The following is a 17,646-nucleotide window of genomic DNA, read 5'->3' on the forward strand; positions in this document are numbered from 1 at the left end:
TAGCATAGCTTAGCATAGATCATTGAATCTGATTAGACCGTTAGCATCTCTCTCAAAAAAATGACCAAAGAGTTTCTATATTTTTCCTATTTAAAACTTGACTCTTCTGTAGTTACATCATGTACTAAGACCGACAGAAAATGAAAAGTTGCGATTTTCTGGGCCAATATGCCTAGGAACTATACTCTCATTCCTGCGTAATAATCAAGGAAATGTGCTGTGTTCCTTTAAGACTTGGGGGCTAATTTATTACTTCAGTGAAAAATACTTCTGAATCTTTTATTAATCTTACTTCATGTTAATTTCAACATTTACTACAATACATTATTATAATCAAAAGTTGTCTCTGTTAATATTATTTAATGGACCTGAGTGAACTAAAACTAACAACAATTAATGTTTTATTACAAAGATTAATAAATACTGTAACAAATGTATTGATTATTATTAAAGTTTAGTTAATGCATCAACTAACATAAACCAATGCGACCTTATCGTAAAGTATTGCCAAATTTTTCAATTGAACAACAAGTATTTTACAAAAGTAGAGCTGTCCACTGACTAAATTTGTAATAAAATCATTACATTTGTTGACCATTTTGGAGAAAACATCTCCCTAAATAAAATGGCTTTCTTAGAAGTCAAAATCATTGAAGATTTAATTTCAAATGCTGCTATAAATGTTCTTACCACATTGCCAGTTATAAGCATATTAGAATAATTATCGTCCATAGGGTGACACTCCATGGCCATGAATATTGTGTTTATCACGATGCAAATGGTGATAATCAGATCTGCAAAGGGGTCCATCACAACCATGTGGACGATGCTCTTTATCCTCAGCCATGTGGGACTGCAATCCCAGATCAGATAATTCTCTGCAAAGTCGTACCAGCGCTCCACACACTTCTGTTTCCAGACCTCCCACGCTGCCATGTTAAATAAAAAAAGGTAGACGACAATCTGAAAGCTGTACGTAAGTGGGTATTTCAGCATCATTTGGACAAACTGAATACTAATAAGCAAATAAGCACTTAATCGAAAGTATAGTTCACCTTTCTTCTGTGAAAAACAAAAAGGAAAAATATCCATACCACTATTTTCATTATAATGAAAGTCAATGAAAACTGAGGCTGTCAGACTTCAAAATGACAATATAAAAACCATTCATTTTCAGTCTATTCCTCAATAGTTAATACGACATATACAACACATATGATACTTTTTTAGCTTTACAATCTGAGTCACTTTTTTTTATATTGATAAGATTGGTCAAGATACTCCTAAAATTCAAAGCAGAATTAAAGTCCTACAGGTTTGGAACAGGATTGGGTTGAGAAAATTATGACGATTGTGAACCATTTCTTAAAAATGGCAAAAAAAAAAAAATCTAACTAATATGCCTCACATTCAGTTTCTTGTAAGTGTGTTCAGCATTTAGGGTTCCTTACGGTCAGGGTTGTTGACACTTGCTACACTCAAAGCTCTCTGTCTCGCTGATTGGTCAAAAGCCACAGAAAAGCCTGAATCACATCGACGTCGGTATCCTTCACCTGTGTCAAACTGTAAAGAGATCCAATCATCAGCAAATACATAATCAAATGTTACATTGTTTGCTAGGCATCATCTTGCTATACATCAATCATTCATCAAGACAAATTAGCATTTCAAATGCATGCAGGCAACCTGTAAAACATCTCGGATTGATATTAGTTATGTTGCTTTTACAAAAAACAACAACAATGACAACCCAAATTTGATTATATCTTCTGGGGGGTCCAGTTAAAAGGCACTTAAAAGCCAAAGGCTCATTTACATTTTTATATTTAGTTTATTTAGTTACATTTTAACCACCTTAAGAATGCCTTCGTATGTCACTGTTATCTAACTTAGTACATATTATTAAGACATTATTATGGTAGCTTGTTTCCACCACAGAATTACTCCCAATTCTGACTTTTTTTTCTGCAATTCTGACTTCTTTTCTCACAATTGAGAGTTTATATCACACAATTCTGAGAAAAAAAGTCAGAATTGTGAGATAAAATGTTTTTATTCAGTGGTGGAAACAAGCATCCATACATCAAATATGTTTATACAATACAAAAAATTGACATTATGTGGAACAACATAATTTAAATGCATGCAGAACAACATAATTTAAATGCATGCTTTAACATGCTTTGAAAAGAAAAGAAAAAAAAAGCTTTTTTATATAATTTATTAATTTAACAAATAATTGGCAAATTAATTGATTTGGTTTCACAACTTGATTTTGCAGGCTCACACAGAATTAAAAGTATCTCTGCAGATTTCCACAGAATCAGAATGCGGATCATTGAAAAAGTTATGAACATCCATGCCAGTTCATGTTTGTTTATAAATATTTTGCATGATTTCATTCTGCAGCATTTTTTTTTAATACCATATTTAAATCCATCCTGCAGAATTCTGCATATTTTTACCCAAAACCAGCAATAAAAGTGCAAAAGAGTACACAGATAGCATTATGCCTATAATAAAAATGTGCATTTTAAAACAATGCATTATACACAGCAACAGCACGTCACAGGCCATGCAAGGTTCGTGCGCCGTTAGTTCTTTCCCTTACACAAGTTTCGTCAAACATGGCTCTTTTTTTGGGCACTTCGGGCATCAGGATTCCTGAGGGGGAGTTGGGTGAAGATGCTCCGCCCGACACCATCACCGTGCCATTGCTTTCGACCACATACCGCGCTTTTCCGTTAGACGGCAACAGTATACGTGGCGTCAGACTGCTTTTGCTAGGAGTACTGTAAAGACGTTCGGATCGAGAGGGTGGAAACAGAGAGTCTTTCGGGCTGCCTGTTTCCTCAAACATGCTTTGCTCATCGTCGGCGTAGTTGTTTTCGGAATGCAGACGCCCGCGGAAGCTGAAGACGCTACCTTTGCTGCCCCGACGTGGGGTGAGGATTGAACCCTGAAAACTCAGAGGGGACTGAGGAGACAAACAAGCTTTACAAACACACTGACAAACAAATCAAGGCATTTGAAGAAATGACCCTTCGCTAAACCCCACTATATAAATTGACTTGCCAGTTCAACTTTAGCTTTAACTGTCCGGCATATATTTATAGACAAGCTCGTTTCTAATGCAAGTTCATGAACGTTCTGTGTGTTTTTCTGTGTTCACTCCCTTTTTGAGCATAGATCTGAACTTAAATGGAAGTAATGCAATAATGCTTTAGAATACAGACATAAGGTTGGTCTCTTTTTAAAGAAGACACTCAGCAGATTTACTGCTGAAGTCAAGGCACATCAAAAAATGAACGTTTAAAAAAAAAAAGACAGAAGTTTACTGTAAAATAAATGTACTGAACTAAAAAAAAAAAAAATTATACAATATAAAATTTTGGATTGACCAGATTGCATTGGTCATTATAGAAATTATCCGGCTGCGTCTGTGTTCTTTAATTTGCGTGTCGATCGCGCGCAGAACTTTCCACTCCCATCGGCACTTTAATTGGATTGGTTGAGCATTCTGTCCTTTTTAGGGTCACATCTTGTCACGTCAAGTCCTGTTTTTGGTTCTTTTGCATGTCTTTGGTTTGGTTCGACTGAAATATGACTTCAACACAGACCAGTCCTGAAAAGGTGGTTCTCAGTCTGCTTGTTTGGTGCGCACCAGGGTTCGGATGGCAGCGTTCACACTTATTCAAATGAACCGCACTAACAGAGCAATCGCACCAGGGTTTAGTTTTAATCCAACCAAACATGCAAACAGTGAACACACCCTAAATGAGTAAATAAAGGGGCGGGGCTTAGCGTCAGGTCAACTGGACAAGTAATGGCAGGAGAGAACATACTGTAAGTGGTAGAGATCGTGAATATCATGATGCTGATGGTCATGCTGAATTTATAAAATATCTATCTATCTATCTATCTATCTATCTATCTATCTATCTATCTATCTATCTATCTATCTATCTATCTATCTATCTATCTATCTATCTATCTATCTATCTATCTATCTATCTATACATCCAGATAGACATCAGTGTTTCCTTATTGTAAGAAAGTAAGTTGATGACATTTCCTTATTCCTATAGCAAACATCAAATGATTTCTAACCTGATGTGGAGAAGAGCAAGTCCTTTCACGTGAGCGCCGAAATTTTCCATCGTCTGTAAAACGGAAACTGGCCTTTCTATCGTTTCCATCTCTCTTCACATCATCCTCTTTCTCTCCTTCCCCCTGACGCTGTCTCTTTTTCCTGTGGTTACGTCGTTCTTTGGCACTTTTGGAGCTGAGTTTGGAGGCGTCCGAGGAACTGTCCGTTTTATTTCCACTAAGCCCCTCACACTTGGACGCTTCAGCCGCAGCCTGTCAACCAATCACAAGACAGAACGTCATTACACTTATGCAACAGTTTGCAAAGGTTTCATGCATTTACATTTATGCATTTGGCAGAATTTTTATAGGTTCATGTATTCCCTGGGAATTGAACCCATGACCGTGGTGTTGCACGCACCATGCTCTACTTTTTGAGCAACTGGAAAATGCAAAAAGCTTGCATTTCAGACCCTGTTTAAATGTAAACACCCAACAGACCTGAGCTTCCTCTTCCTGTCTCATGATCTGCTCAAGCATGGCGTTAAACTCCTCCTCTTTTTTCAAAGCCTCATCAATAGTGGCTTGGTTCTGTTCGTCATATGCCATGGCAACCACAGCCAGGATCAGATTCACCAGGTAGAAGGATCCCAAGAAAATGACCAGCACGAAAAAAATCATGTAGGTTTTTCCTGCGGCTCGAAGAGTCTGTAATAAAATTCCACAATTAGTATAGGAGAAACACAGGAAGGAATCAATGTTGTTCAAACCAGTATGATTCATTTTCTTTTCCATACAGTGACTTAAGCTACCAAGCTCCATAAATGACATTTAAAAAAATCATAAAATACCATAAAATAGTCTAAATTGAAATTTCAGAGGAAGAGAAGGAGAAGAAACTGCATAAATGTTACAGGTTCGTGCATTTCTCATGAAACACTAGTCTTGAACATCATGAAGAACAAGATTTTCAGGGAACAACAACTTTTCAGTCTGTTCCTCATACCAGCAATGTGTATTGCATTAGAAGGCTTGGAATAAAGTGTAAAAATCATATGGACTACTTTCATGATGGGGATTTTTTTGGTCCTTTTTGGAGCTTGACAGCCCCATACCTCATCCACTTTTATTATATAGAAAACAATCAGCTCGTACATTGTGCAAAACACCACCTTTTGCGTTCCATGAACTAAAAATAATCATATGAGTTCAGTTTCCTCTACCTGTTGGTAAAGATTCTCCCAGTAGTCTTGAGTCATCAGTCTGAATAATGAAAGGAAGGCCCAGCCAAAGGTATCAAAACTTGTGTAATCAAAATCTGGATTACGACCTGCTTTCCTACAGACAAATCCTTCTGGACACTGCCTGAAATGCACATGTGTGACACTTGATTGTCAAAAACTCAACAACATAAAATGAGCAATATTGGTAAACGACTTTTGAAAAGAAAGATACTGAAAAGGTTTATGAAATCGTTCGATATCCAGATTTGTTTGCACATGTTGCTTACCCAGCATCACTGTTATTCCCACAGATCAGAGCGTCTTTCTTTCCTGGTAGGAAATAGTGGTTATCTACAGGAAAAAGAAGAGATAGTTCATCATAGATCTTATACAAAGCTAAAGTGCATTAGTTGCTTTGTGCTATACTACATTTATTGGTGTTTATTCTGTCCATAATAGGTTGTTTCATTCCATATTTTTTTATATTTTAATATTCATTGGTCCATTTTTTGTACAAAAAAAAAATTATATAATTATTTGCCCATTTACCACCCTCTTCCTGACCCTTTGGATCAAATGGGATGTGTTCACAACATATCCAAACCCCATGCAAATGAGGGAAATGTCAAGATACCAGTAAGATGTGTATCAGAATAAAATGGATAGAGGAATGTGGAAGGCATCCCCATCAGCAAACAGCGCACCAGATTACCTCACTCCTGCATTATAGCTTTCCCCCATCCCACTAAAGTACTTGCCAATGGATATCATATTCCCCTCCATGAGCAAGGTGGAATTCCTTTCTCTCAAACAGGGTTTTCATGGCTGGTGGTAATGCAAACATCCATGATGCTGAATGATGACAGCTGGCTGTCTTACACACACAATATTTCCTTTTCAGACTGGTCACTGGTATATTGGACCTGTCACTCTTAAATTTGCTTTTTATTGGCCCCGATCAAAATGTTACTCATATACATTTTGTATACATATATACCATATGTATACTCTGGTCTACTTAAACCTCTCTTCAACAAAAATGTGTGGATTTGGATGCAAATTATCAGTCCTTCCTGAATTATGTGATCTTGTAATACCTGTATTATTAGCAATAACTTGCCCCATACATTGAAATGTAAATTCAAAATGAAATCTAAATCTGGAAATAAACTGAATGTTTTAAAGTGCCCCTAATATGCTATTTTCAAGACTCTTAATTTTGTTTTTCTGGTCTCCTACAACAGGTTTACATGCATCAAAGGTAAAAAAAAAACTGTTTAATTTTCTCATAATATTCAATACACATCACCACATTTTTCAATGATTCTCAAACAACTCAATGGATGAATCAATCTCTCTAAATCCCTGCTTAGCTTCAGTGGGCAACCAGTCTTGGGCTACAGGGTGATATGGCTGCTGGCCATTTTTGAACATGCAGGAACATCTAAATCCATAAACAGCAACAACAGTTTATTTTTGTAGAAACTGAAAATACACAGTTGTCGTGGAAGAGCAAAAGGAAGATATTTAAGAATGTGTGGTGTTAGGGGAAAACATACTGTAATAGAATATGTAAAAATGAACAAGCAACTGATTTTTCAGTTTACATGTACCACATTTCTACAAATATGTGCTGTTTAAATAAGAATGTTCAGTCCCACTTTATATTAGGTGTCTTTAACTACTATGTACTAACATTTACAGCAAATGAATAATTTGATACAATGCACTTATTGTGTACATGTTTTTACATTGTACTATAAATAATGCATGTAATTACAGCTAAATCTAGAATTACACTGTTGACTACTCTCTTAACCCACCCTTAAACCATCCTATACAACCAAGCATGTCCCTAACGTACCCATATCCCACCTCAACAGCAGCATTTTTTTATGTAAGTACATAATAGATAAGGACACCTAATATAAATTGAGTACTACAGTATTGACTTTTCTAGAAAGTCAATTTACTTGTTGAAATCTATATCTAAAAAGCTCAGAGTGATACATAAGAGCATTCAACTAGACAAAACTGACATTCTTGTATAGTGTAAAAAAAAAGTGTCAACTAAAAAGTAGAAAGCGCGTGAAATTTGTATTTAAAAAATATTTCCATGGTGAAAAAACATCTAAACATTTTGACCAGTACGGCTCACACATTGACAAAAAGACTCTTTATTTTGGTGTCCTTGGCCAGTTTACCGACATAAAAACAAGGTTTTGAAGCATGAATTAAATGTTTTGGGTGAGTTTGCAGACATGCTATAGAGTTCTGATGTTCCAGCAAACAGATGTGACAATTGCACTTACAGTTTAGAGAATGTTAAGACTGTTTTGAAAAATGTGCCAAAGCGATTGAGAAAAACTGTAAAAAAATCAATAAATAAAAAACACAGAAAAGTTATAATCTAAGATGAAAACCATTACATATATTATGTACCATTTCTGAGTCACTTATCAAATAAGTAAATGACTTGCATAGTCACTAATTTATATAATCTTTATGAGGTTTTCTGCTGAAAATACTCACCTAAACCAGACAGACAGACAGACAGACAGACAGATAGATAGATAGATAGATAGATAGATAGATAGATAGATAGATAGATAGATAGATAGACAGACAGATAGATAGATAGATTCATTGTTAGAAAGATAGATAGACAGATAGATTCATTGTTAGATAGATAGATGACAGACAGACAGACAGACAGACAGATAGATAGATAGATAGATAGATAGATAGAAGACAGACAGACAGACAGATAGATACAGACAGATAGATAGATAGACAGACAGACAGATACAGACAGATACAGACAGATAGACAGATAGATAGATTCATTGTTAGATAGACAGACAGACAGACAGACAGATAGATAGATAGATAGATAGATAGATAGATAGATAGATAGATAGATAGATAGATAGATAGATAGATAGATAGATAGATAGATAGATAGATAGATAGATAGATAGATAGATAGATAGATAGATAGATAGATAGATAGATAGATAGATAGAGATGGTCAGACAGATTTTATTTTTGGAATGCATTTCAAAAATGAAAATGAACTTACTACGATTGTTAATGTAGTCGAAGCAGTCGGTTGAATTGTCACAATGATGAATAAGAGTAGAATTGAACACACATTTATGCCTAAGAACTCCCATGAACAGCTGCAGTCCAACCAAAGCAAAGACGCTCAGGCAAAAAAGGGTCAAGATCATCACATCTGACAGCTTCTTCACCGACTGGATCAGAGCTCCAACGATTGTTTTCAGGCCTGTGGAAAGCAGAGGAAACCACGTCACTTTCCACTGACGTCTCAGCATAGTGTAGGCCTACTCAGGGTCCAAAATCCACTTTGAATCCAAATATTTCATTCTGGCCATGAGATGGATATATTTAACATGTTTAATAATTTTTGGCATCATCATCATCATCATCATCATCTACGAGAGTTTTCATGTGAGAAGTGTCATTGTTTTCCCAAATATAGCCATTTGAAAATGTGCAAGTCACAACAGACACTTTTGTTTTTTAGTGTATGGGTTGTCTTTGCACATTTCTTTGCTAATGACACTTACATCAGAAAGGGTCAGGCGGTCATTCTTATAATTCAACTTATATCATGGAAGATAGCAGCGTGTGATAAAATTATTAACATTATTTTTGGACCCTGAATGTAATTATTTAACATACACATACATTTACACACACACACACACACACACACACACACACACACACACACACACACACACACACACACACACACACACACACACTAATATATACATACAGTACATATACACACACATACACACTAATAAATACACTCACCTAAAGGATTATTAGGAACACCATACTAATACTGTGTTTGACCCCCTTTCGCCTTCAGAACTGCCTTAATTCTACGTGGCATTGATTCAACAAGGTTCTGAAAGCATTCTTTAGAAATGTTGGCCCATATTGATAGGATAGCATTTTGCAGTTGATGGAGATTTGTGGGATGCACATCCAGGGCACGAAGCTCCCGTTCCACCACATCCCAAAGATGCTCTATTGGGTTGAGATCTGGTGACTGTGGGGGCCATTTTAGTACAGTGAACTCATTGTCATGTTCAAGAAACCAATTTGAAAGGATTCAAGCTTTGTGACATGGTGCATTATCCTGCTGGAAGTAGCCATCAGAGGATGGGTACATGGTGGTCATAAAGGGATGGACATGGTCAGAAACAATGCTCAGGTAGGCCGTGGCATTTAAACGACGCCCAATTGGCACTAAGGGGCCTAAAGTGTGCCAAGAAAACATCCCCCACACCATTACACCACCACCACCAGCCTGCACAGTGGTAACAAGGCATGATGGATCCATGTTCTCATTCTGTTAACGCCAAATTCTGACTCTACCATCTGAATGTCTCAACAGAAATCGAGACTCATCAGACCAGGCAACATTTTTCCAGTCTTCAACTGTCCAATTTTGGTGAGCTCGTGCAAATTGTAGCCTCTTTTTCCTATTTGTAGTGGAGATGAGTGGTACCCGGTGGGGTCTTCTGCTGTTGTAGCCCATCCGCCTCAAGGTTGTGCGTGTTGTGGCTTCACAAATGCTTTGCTGCATACCTCGGTTGTAACGAGTCAAAGTCAATGTATTTCAGTCAAAGTTGCTCTTCTATCAGCTTGAATCAGTCGGCCCATTCTCCTCTGACCTCTAGCATCAACAAGGCATTTTCGCCCACAGGACTGCCGCATACTGGATGTTTTTCCCTTTTCACACCATTCTTTGTAAACCCTAGAAATGGTTGTGCATGAAAATCCCAGTAACTGAGCAGATTGTGAAATACTCAGACCGGCCCGTCTGGCACCAACAACCATGCCACGCTCAAAATTTCTTAAATCACCTTTCTTTCCCATTCTGACATTCAGTTTGGAGTTCAGGAGATTGTCTTGACCAGGACCACACCCCTAAATGCATTGAAGCAACTGCCATGTGATTGGTTGATTAGATAATTGCATTAATGAGAAATTGAACAGGTGTTCCTAATAATCCTTTAGGTGAGTGTATATGTGTGTGTTTATATTAATATGTTTTTACAATTTAATATGGTCTTAATGTTTCAAAAGGATATCTCTGAATATTTCAGGTTACAAGCTGAAGTTTACAGATTAGTCGATTTTTTTATGTATCACATGCACATAACTAATGCTCTTAATAACTAAACAGCGACTACATGAAGGCATGCAAGACGACTACAGTACAAACGTAAACTCATCACAAAAGGAGAGGAGAGACAAAAACAGCAACACTAGCTCTTAATGATTCTGGTCCAGATTTCAATTACACTTAACGATGATTGTTTTAGTAATCTAAACTAAATAAGTTCACTGATTCGGTCTCAAGACTCCATAACAGTTCTCATCATGGCAAATTTAAAGGAGTCGTTGCATAGAGTCAAAATGATAAATTAAAGACTTGTGAGATTTTTGACCTATGGATTAAAAATAATTGAGGGTGCTTTCACATCTGTAGTTCGGTTCATTTGGTCCGGACCAAGGGCGAAAAATGATACTTTGTAGCATTTTTAAGACGTTTTGGTTCCGTTTCACACCACACTGATCGCTCTGGTCCGAATCAGTTTATGAGTTGATAAAACGAACCAAAATGCAGTCACGTGACAACATCCACATCACTCGGAACGCATTTCCATAACTGCACTTCGTTTGGTCAGAATTAACGTGTGGGAAAATTCCAACAGAACTCCCGGAAGTAAACAAAGAGGTGGAAAATCCGGCAGACAACACGCCACTGTTTATGGAGAGACGACTGCGTGGGCTGATTGTATTCGTGGTCATATTTTATCATATAGTTTCAGGGCTGCCAACTTTTGAGTTTAGCTTGGAGTGAGATTTTTGTTGGGGGGGGGGGGGGGGGTATGTAAAAACAAATACTGCATCACAATTGATTGTCAAAACATTTGCTAACTAAATAGAATTTTATGAAGTTTAGTGACAACATGTTACAATGTTTACATTGTACAATGACTGGTAGGATACAGTTTTTATTATTGCTTGACAAAAATGTCAAGATTTCAATTCCATTCTTGTGATTTGATTCCGATTTTGATTCAATATTGACTACTTTGGATACATGTTTATTTTAAATTTTATTTAAAAAAATAATCTCACCTAATGCTGTAAACATAGAGGGCCCAATCTGCTGGTATTATTAAAGGTTAAAAATAACAAATGCAATTAAATATAATGCAGTTTTTGTTACAATAACAATTATTTAATGACATAAGTAAAAATATAATAAATATGTAATATAGTGCTCAGCAAAATCTCCTCTCCAGCTATTTTTTCTATTCAATTAACATGCTATGGTCATTAAATGGCTTTCCTGAGGTAAATGTAACGTTATGTGACATAATTGTTCTCCTGCTATTATATATTGACCTCTTTCCGTGGTTGAAAAACACTAATTGGTCGATATTATGTATACTTTCGGTAAGTTGTACTGCATCTTTAAATAAAAAAGTAACAGATGATCGGTTCACGTGCACTTGAACTGAGGCGCTCAGCGATCTGTCACGTCACATTTACAAGCGCCAAATGTATTTTTTGTCTGAATTTCGTAATAAAATTGACGGAATCTAAGAGCTGATAATTAGTTTAATATTAAAAGTACCTCTTTGCTCTGCAATTTTTCTGTGCGTGAGAAAATGGATGTGTGGCGTGAGAGCGTGTGAAAAGTGTCAATTGCGTGAGTCTCACGAGTTGGCAGCCCTTTGTCTACACCACTTTAGACAAACAATAATATTTGAGAATGAACCGAGGATGCGGCTCGAAAATAATGTTAATAATAATTTATATCAGGCTCCGCTCCTCCTCACAACTCCAAGTTCGTCCGCGAGCTGCAAACTGTTAACACACATTTCTCCTCATCCTATAATGCGCAGCACAGCTGACTACGGCAACTGGCTTAGTCCAAAAATGCGCAGTTCTTTGGCAGTTGGTTCTGTTCGAGGTCGGATCACGTTCTCACCACAAACGAACCGCACCAACGGGGAAAACGAACTCTAGTGCGATTCAACCGAACTAAATGAGGCAGGTGTGAAAGCACCCTGAGTTATTCAATGTTAATCGGACATCACTGCTTGTTTTTTTGTTTTTGTTTTTTGTTTTTTTTGCGTGCAACCATCAAATCACGAATCAGAGGAAAATACCTTAAAAGAAAACTGTAAAATGTTTGTGAAAGACTCTATATCAGGCAGTAAGAGAAAAGCATGCTGGACATGTTTGAAGAAAACAGTGTCAGCATCTGTGACCTTGACCTTTTCCCCAACTCTCACCTGGGATGACCGATATAGTTTTCAGGGCTCGAAGAACTCTGAACGCTCGCAAGGCGGACACACTACCCAGATCCACAAACTCAGTTACATATCTGAAACAGGGAGGGGGGGGGGAATCAAACACTGACGGATATACAACACACAGGAAGGTCTCGACACAGGGTTGCAGTCGGGTTCAAAGGTCACACAGAGGTTGTACACCTAAACGTGCTCTCTGCTTACCTGGAATTACTGAAATAGTTTTCAAAGCTCTGAGTACCCTGAATGTGCGGAGAGCTGATACATTGCCTATGTTTATAAACTCTGTAACAAACCTGTGGGACCAAATGCACAGATACAAATGAAGCTGAAGGGCACTGCAGATGCCAATGGTCTTAATGGGCATTTTTTGGACTAATTATCAGTATAAGTTAAGTCAGTGGTTCCCAAACTAGGGGCCCGGAGTTATCAAAAGGGGGGCGTGGCTAAATCATAGTGTATAATCAGAAGATGGTTATGCAAAAGAAACCTCTCCAGGGTGATACAAGACCCCACTGTGAAATGATTTTGCTTATTAATGCGGCAACATAATTTAACACAAAATATTAATTTGACATATTTTATTACCTCAGGATGGCTTGCAGTACCTGCTTAAAGGGATGGTTTGGAGTAAAATCAACCTAGGGTCCTGTGCACCATGACCTCGAGCCAAACACCCCCCGCCTCGTTTTATGGGTACAGAACCTATTTGTACTACTGTAGAAGTCTGGTACCATTCTGGGCATTATTAGTGGGGTAATTTACGAGATACAAATTTGGATCCATTAGCGCCTGCACTAAGACATCCGGCTGATTTCTCTAAATAAGCTCTAACTTCTGGGCTTCTGGGAGGGTGTTTGGCTCGAGGTCATGGTGCAAAGGACCCTAGGTTAATTTTACTTCGAACCATCCCTTTAAGTGGTTTGTTATTAGTAGTAGCGGTTGTTGTCATGGAATAACAGACTGCTAGATGCCGCGATTAAAGAATCCGAATTGGGTATTGCAGGGATCCGTGTAAAAATATACATGAATAATGATTCTGCATAAAGCATGGACAAGTTTGTGAAAGGATTGGCAGTACTACATAAATGTAAAGCAGACAATGAAACTACTTCTGACATTGCAACTGTCTACACCTGACACGAGAGGCGCGACACGGCAAAAGCAACCCATTTTAATCAGTGACTGTCTGCGGTGGAACAAATGTATACTGTAAAATAATGCATCGTTCTATTTCTGACATACTCCAAGTGCTCACGCACCTTCTGAAACACACCACAAATGGATTTGCAACGTTCGCTTTGTCTCGTCCAGTGAGGACAGCCTCGAGACAAGAACATTTTATGAGGCAAGTCTCGCCCTAGGATTCATGAGAACAATAGTGGGTAATGAAGGGAGACCACAGTGTGTAGCGTATCTCAAACTACTAGCTTCTGACAGAATGAAGCCAAACAAGTTAAGACACTACTTAGAGTGGACTTTTCCCTCCACAGACGCACGCCGGTAAACTTGGGAATGAACTTGCGCTCCCGGGGGCGGTTCAGCGAAAAGAGGAGGCGTGTTCCAGCGCAAACGTTCCCTGGTGCTATTTTGCAGGTTTAGAAAACAATTCCACCACAGACCAGGAAAAACCTAGTCTTAAGTCAGTGGCGCGTTGCGTATGTTATTCAGATGCTATTTTAAGGGCGCATGCTTGGCCATTATCAATGTAGCGTGTGCACAACGCGCATGCACTTTGCTTATCTCATCTACACACAGACGCAGCAGTTCTCATTTTTAGAAAAACATACATTATTACAAGGAAAAATATTCACACGAGGGAAATCATTGTGGTGTCCATGAAGATGTCAAGTCAAGTCAAGTCAAGTTTATTTATATAGCGCTTTTCACAATACAGATTGTATCAAAGCAGCTTCACAGTATTAAATTTAAATAATACAACAAAGTTTGTTTCAAGAGGAATTTATTGATTGATAAAATTAAATTAAATATCCCCAAAATATCCCCAACTGAGCAAGCCAAAGGCAACAGTGGCAAGGAACCGAAAAACTCCATCAAGTGACCTAATGGTGTCCTAAAACTCCATCAGGTGACCTAATGGAGAAAAAAAAACCTTGGGAGAACCCAGGCTCAGTCGGGGGCCAGTTCTCCTCTGGCATTTATGAGCTAGAGGCCGGATTGTAGTTTGAACTGTAGGATTATATGAATGCCTGGCTGAAGAGATGCGACTTTAATCTAGTTTTAAACTGGGAGAGCGAGTCTGAGCAACGAACAGTATCAGGAAGACTATTCCAGAGTTTTGGAGCCAAATGTGAGAATGCTCTCCCTCCTTTGGTGGTTCTGGATATCCTAGGTATGACCAAAAGCCTTGAATTTAGTGATCTTAAAGAGCGCGATGGATTATAGGGTGATAAAAGATCCGTTAAATAGACTGGAGCTAAGCCGTTTAGGGCTTTATAGGTCAGTAGCAATACCTTGTAATTAATACGGAACTTTATAGGTAACCAATGCAGTGATGATAAAATCGGTGTTATATGATCATATTTTCTTGATCTAGTAAGAACTCAGATGTGAAAAAATAGGCATAAATCTAGCTTACACATTTACCCAAATTATCATACGCCTGTTTAACCGAAGCTAATTTGGGTGGGTTTCTCCATCCCCAATGTCACTTCTCTGTGTTTTACGGCCCTGACGAGAACGTCGGTCTCCTCGGCTGTGAACCGCTCCTGGCGTGCGTCTGGCAAATCCGCCGTTATAATACCAATCCGCCATGGAACAAGCGCGCCTGCTCTTAAAGGGAATGTGAGATGATGCTCTGATTGGTTTATTTCATGTTACGCCCAAACCACACCTATGAGTAATGAAGCTACTTCAGACCAACCCATTTTAGATTTGCGTCGGGCGCAAGAGTCATTTATCCCGCCGGTATAATAGCAACCGAGATCCACCCACAAAGTTACTTGCGTTTCGCGTTTGATACTTGCGTTTCAGATCGTTAAAATAGGGCCCTTTATGTGGGTGCATGTACTGTAGATCGGGGGCTAACAAATATGTTTTTCTTTACAACAAGGGGGACCGGCAGAAAAAGTTTGGGAACCACTGAGTTAAGATGGCATCTGCATCTTAAAAATGTAATTAAATTAAATAACTTCAAACAACTTATAAAAAAATCAACTATATAAAAAAAATCAAACAACTTAAAATGATTAACTGTTTATAAACAGAATTATCTTAAACTTTAAAAAGTAATAGAATATTTAAGAATTTTATAAAGTATTTTATTAAGTACATTACCATAAAAATTTAAAAAATATAGAAAAATAAAAAAATATTTTCATCTAAATTAAATATAATAAAATACATTATAAAACAATTATTAAAAACATAAAAAATATATTTGCTGTCTTAAAAGTGATAATTCAACCAAAATTAGAAATTATGTCATAATTTACTCAAGCTGTAGTTGTTCCAAACCTGCATGAATTACTTTCTTCTGCTGAACACAACCCATACTGTGGAAGTCAATGGGGTCCATCAACAGCATTTACCCATATTCTTCTAAATATCTTCTTTTGTGTTCAATAGCAGAAAGAAAGTTTTGGAACAACTTGAGGGTGAGTTAAATGATGACAGAATTTTCATTTTTGTGTCAACATTCCCTTTAATATGACCTGGCAAAGCAGTCAACCTGATTTTAAATGAACAAAATGTCAATTTGAGGATGTTTTTGTGAAGTCTTAGTAAAGAAATACAAGTTTGTTTAGTTCTGAACTCTAAACTTCAAACTCTAAACATATAAACTACTAATTCAACACTTTCAAATGTTGAAAATTTTTTCAAACCAAGTAAAAAAAAAAAAAAAAAATTTATGCACAGCACTTTTATTCTTGCAAGCTGTCAATAACAACTGGAATGACAACTTTTGACCTCTCTATGGACTATGAAAAACTAAAGGTGAAGTGTGTAATTAATGAGACACTAGCAGAAACTGACAGAACTGCAAAAATAACGATGAAAGAGCTTCAATTGGCCCTTTCCGTCCCATCCTCCTGTTCTAATACTAAATGGAAAAAAGGGCGGGACTTTAATCTATGAGGAACTAATTGGATGGAGAATTTTTTTTTATTCAGGTAGTTAATATTATTTAATGGACCTGAGCTAACATGAACTAACAATGAACAGTAATATTTTTCTTAACTAACGTTAAGAAAGAGTAATAAATACTGTAACAAATGTATTGCTAACTGTTAGTTAATGTTAATGCATTAACTAATTATATATTTTTTTTATTTGCAACAATTTTAAAAGACAAATCCTCCACCACAATAAGACAGAAATGTGAATTAAAAAAGTAAAACATAAAAAATTAAATAAAAATACACTTCACCTTTAAGTAGCGAGGATAATTAAATTCTAATAATTTAATGCAACGTAGCTGGGGTAAATAACAGACTTGTCATACTTACGCCATGACTATAACAATAAAATCCAACCAGTTCCATGGGTCTCTGAGGAACGTGAACTGTCCCACACAGAATCCCCTGGCGGTGATCTTTATCAGCGCTTCAAAAGTGTATATCCCAGTGAAGACATATCTGTTAAAACAAGACCATCAGTCACTGCACTGAGCAAACATACACAGCATTTCTACAGTATGTTTGGAAAGCAACAAAAGAGATCAACTCACTCAATATTCTTGGCCCAGTCTGGAGTTTGAGTGTAGACCATGAAAGCGCAGTTGGCCAGTATAGTGAACATTATAATCATACTGAACAATGTGAAAACTGCAGTTAAGGAAATGTAGTGACAGCTCAAAAGTTTGGGGTTTGGGCTCCAAAGGTTTTTGACAGTAAAGACTTGTATGTTTGTGGCAAGCAAGGCATGGGCCGTGAGCTGTGGGAACTGGCGAGGTTTGTTCATTTTGTTATTTATGTTTATTTTATAATTAAAGT

The 17,646-nt window shown here is 37.3% G+C and overlaps 2 protein-coding genes across 3 annotated transcripts in view; one reads left to right on the forward strand and one right to left on the reverse strand.

The window, feature by feature from the left end:
- scn1laa (sodium channel, voltage-gated, type I-like, alpha) overlaps positions 1–17,457 on the reverse strand; it is a 41,583-nt gene extending 24,126 nt beyond the window's left edge. Inside the window, exons 1-11 of one of the 2 annotated variants that reach the window (XM_082174590.1) lie at positions 17,382–17,457; positions 17,161–17,289; positions 12,674–12,765; positions 8,395–8,601; positions 5,600–5,663; positions 5,313–5,454; positions 4,591–4,797; positions 4,111–4,362; positions 2,612–2,977; positions 1,452–1,563; positions 691–929 (exon numbers count right to left, since the gene is read on the reverse strand). In XM_082174590.1, the coding sequence (XP_082030716.1) occupies positions 691–929; positions 1,452–1,563; positions 2,612–2,977; positions 4,111–4,362; positions 4,591–4,797; positions 5,313–5,454; positions 5,600–5,663; positions 8,395–8,601; positions 12,674–12,765; positions 17,161–17,289; positions 17,382–17,452 (1,881 nt within the window). In that variant the 5' untranslated portion in view covers positions 17,453–17,457. The remainder of the gene's footprint in view (positions 1–690; positions 930–1,451; positions 1,564–2,611; positions 2,978–4,110; positions 4,363–4,590; positions 4,798–5,312; positions 5,455–5,599; positions 5,664–8,394; positions 8,602–12,673; positions 12,766–17,160; positions 17,290–17,381) is intronic. The other variant, XM_082174591.1, reaches the window with a different exon arrangement.
- csrnp3 (cysteine-serine-rich nuclear protein 3) overlaps positions 1–17,646 on the forward strand; it is a 264,623-nt gene that overhangs the window by 140,288 nt on the left and 106,689 nt on the right. The gene's annotated exons all lie outside the window — the stretch shown is intronic.

This window comes from Leuciscus leuciscus (genome assembly GCF_965113295.1).
Source record: "Leuciscus leuciscus genome assembly, chromosome: 7".
NCBI lineage: Eukaryota > Metazoa > Chordata > Actinopteri > Cypriniformes > Leuciscidae > Leuciscus > Leuciscus leuciscus.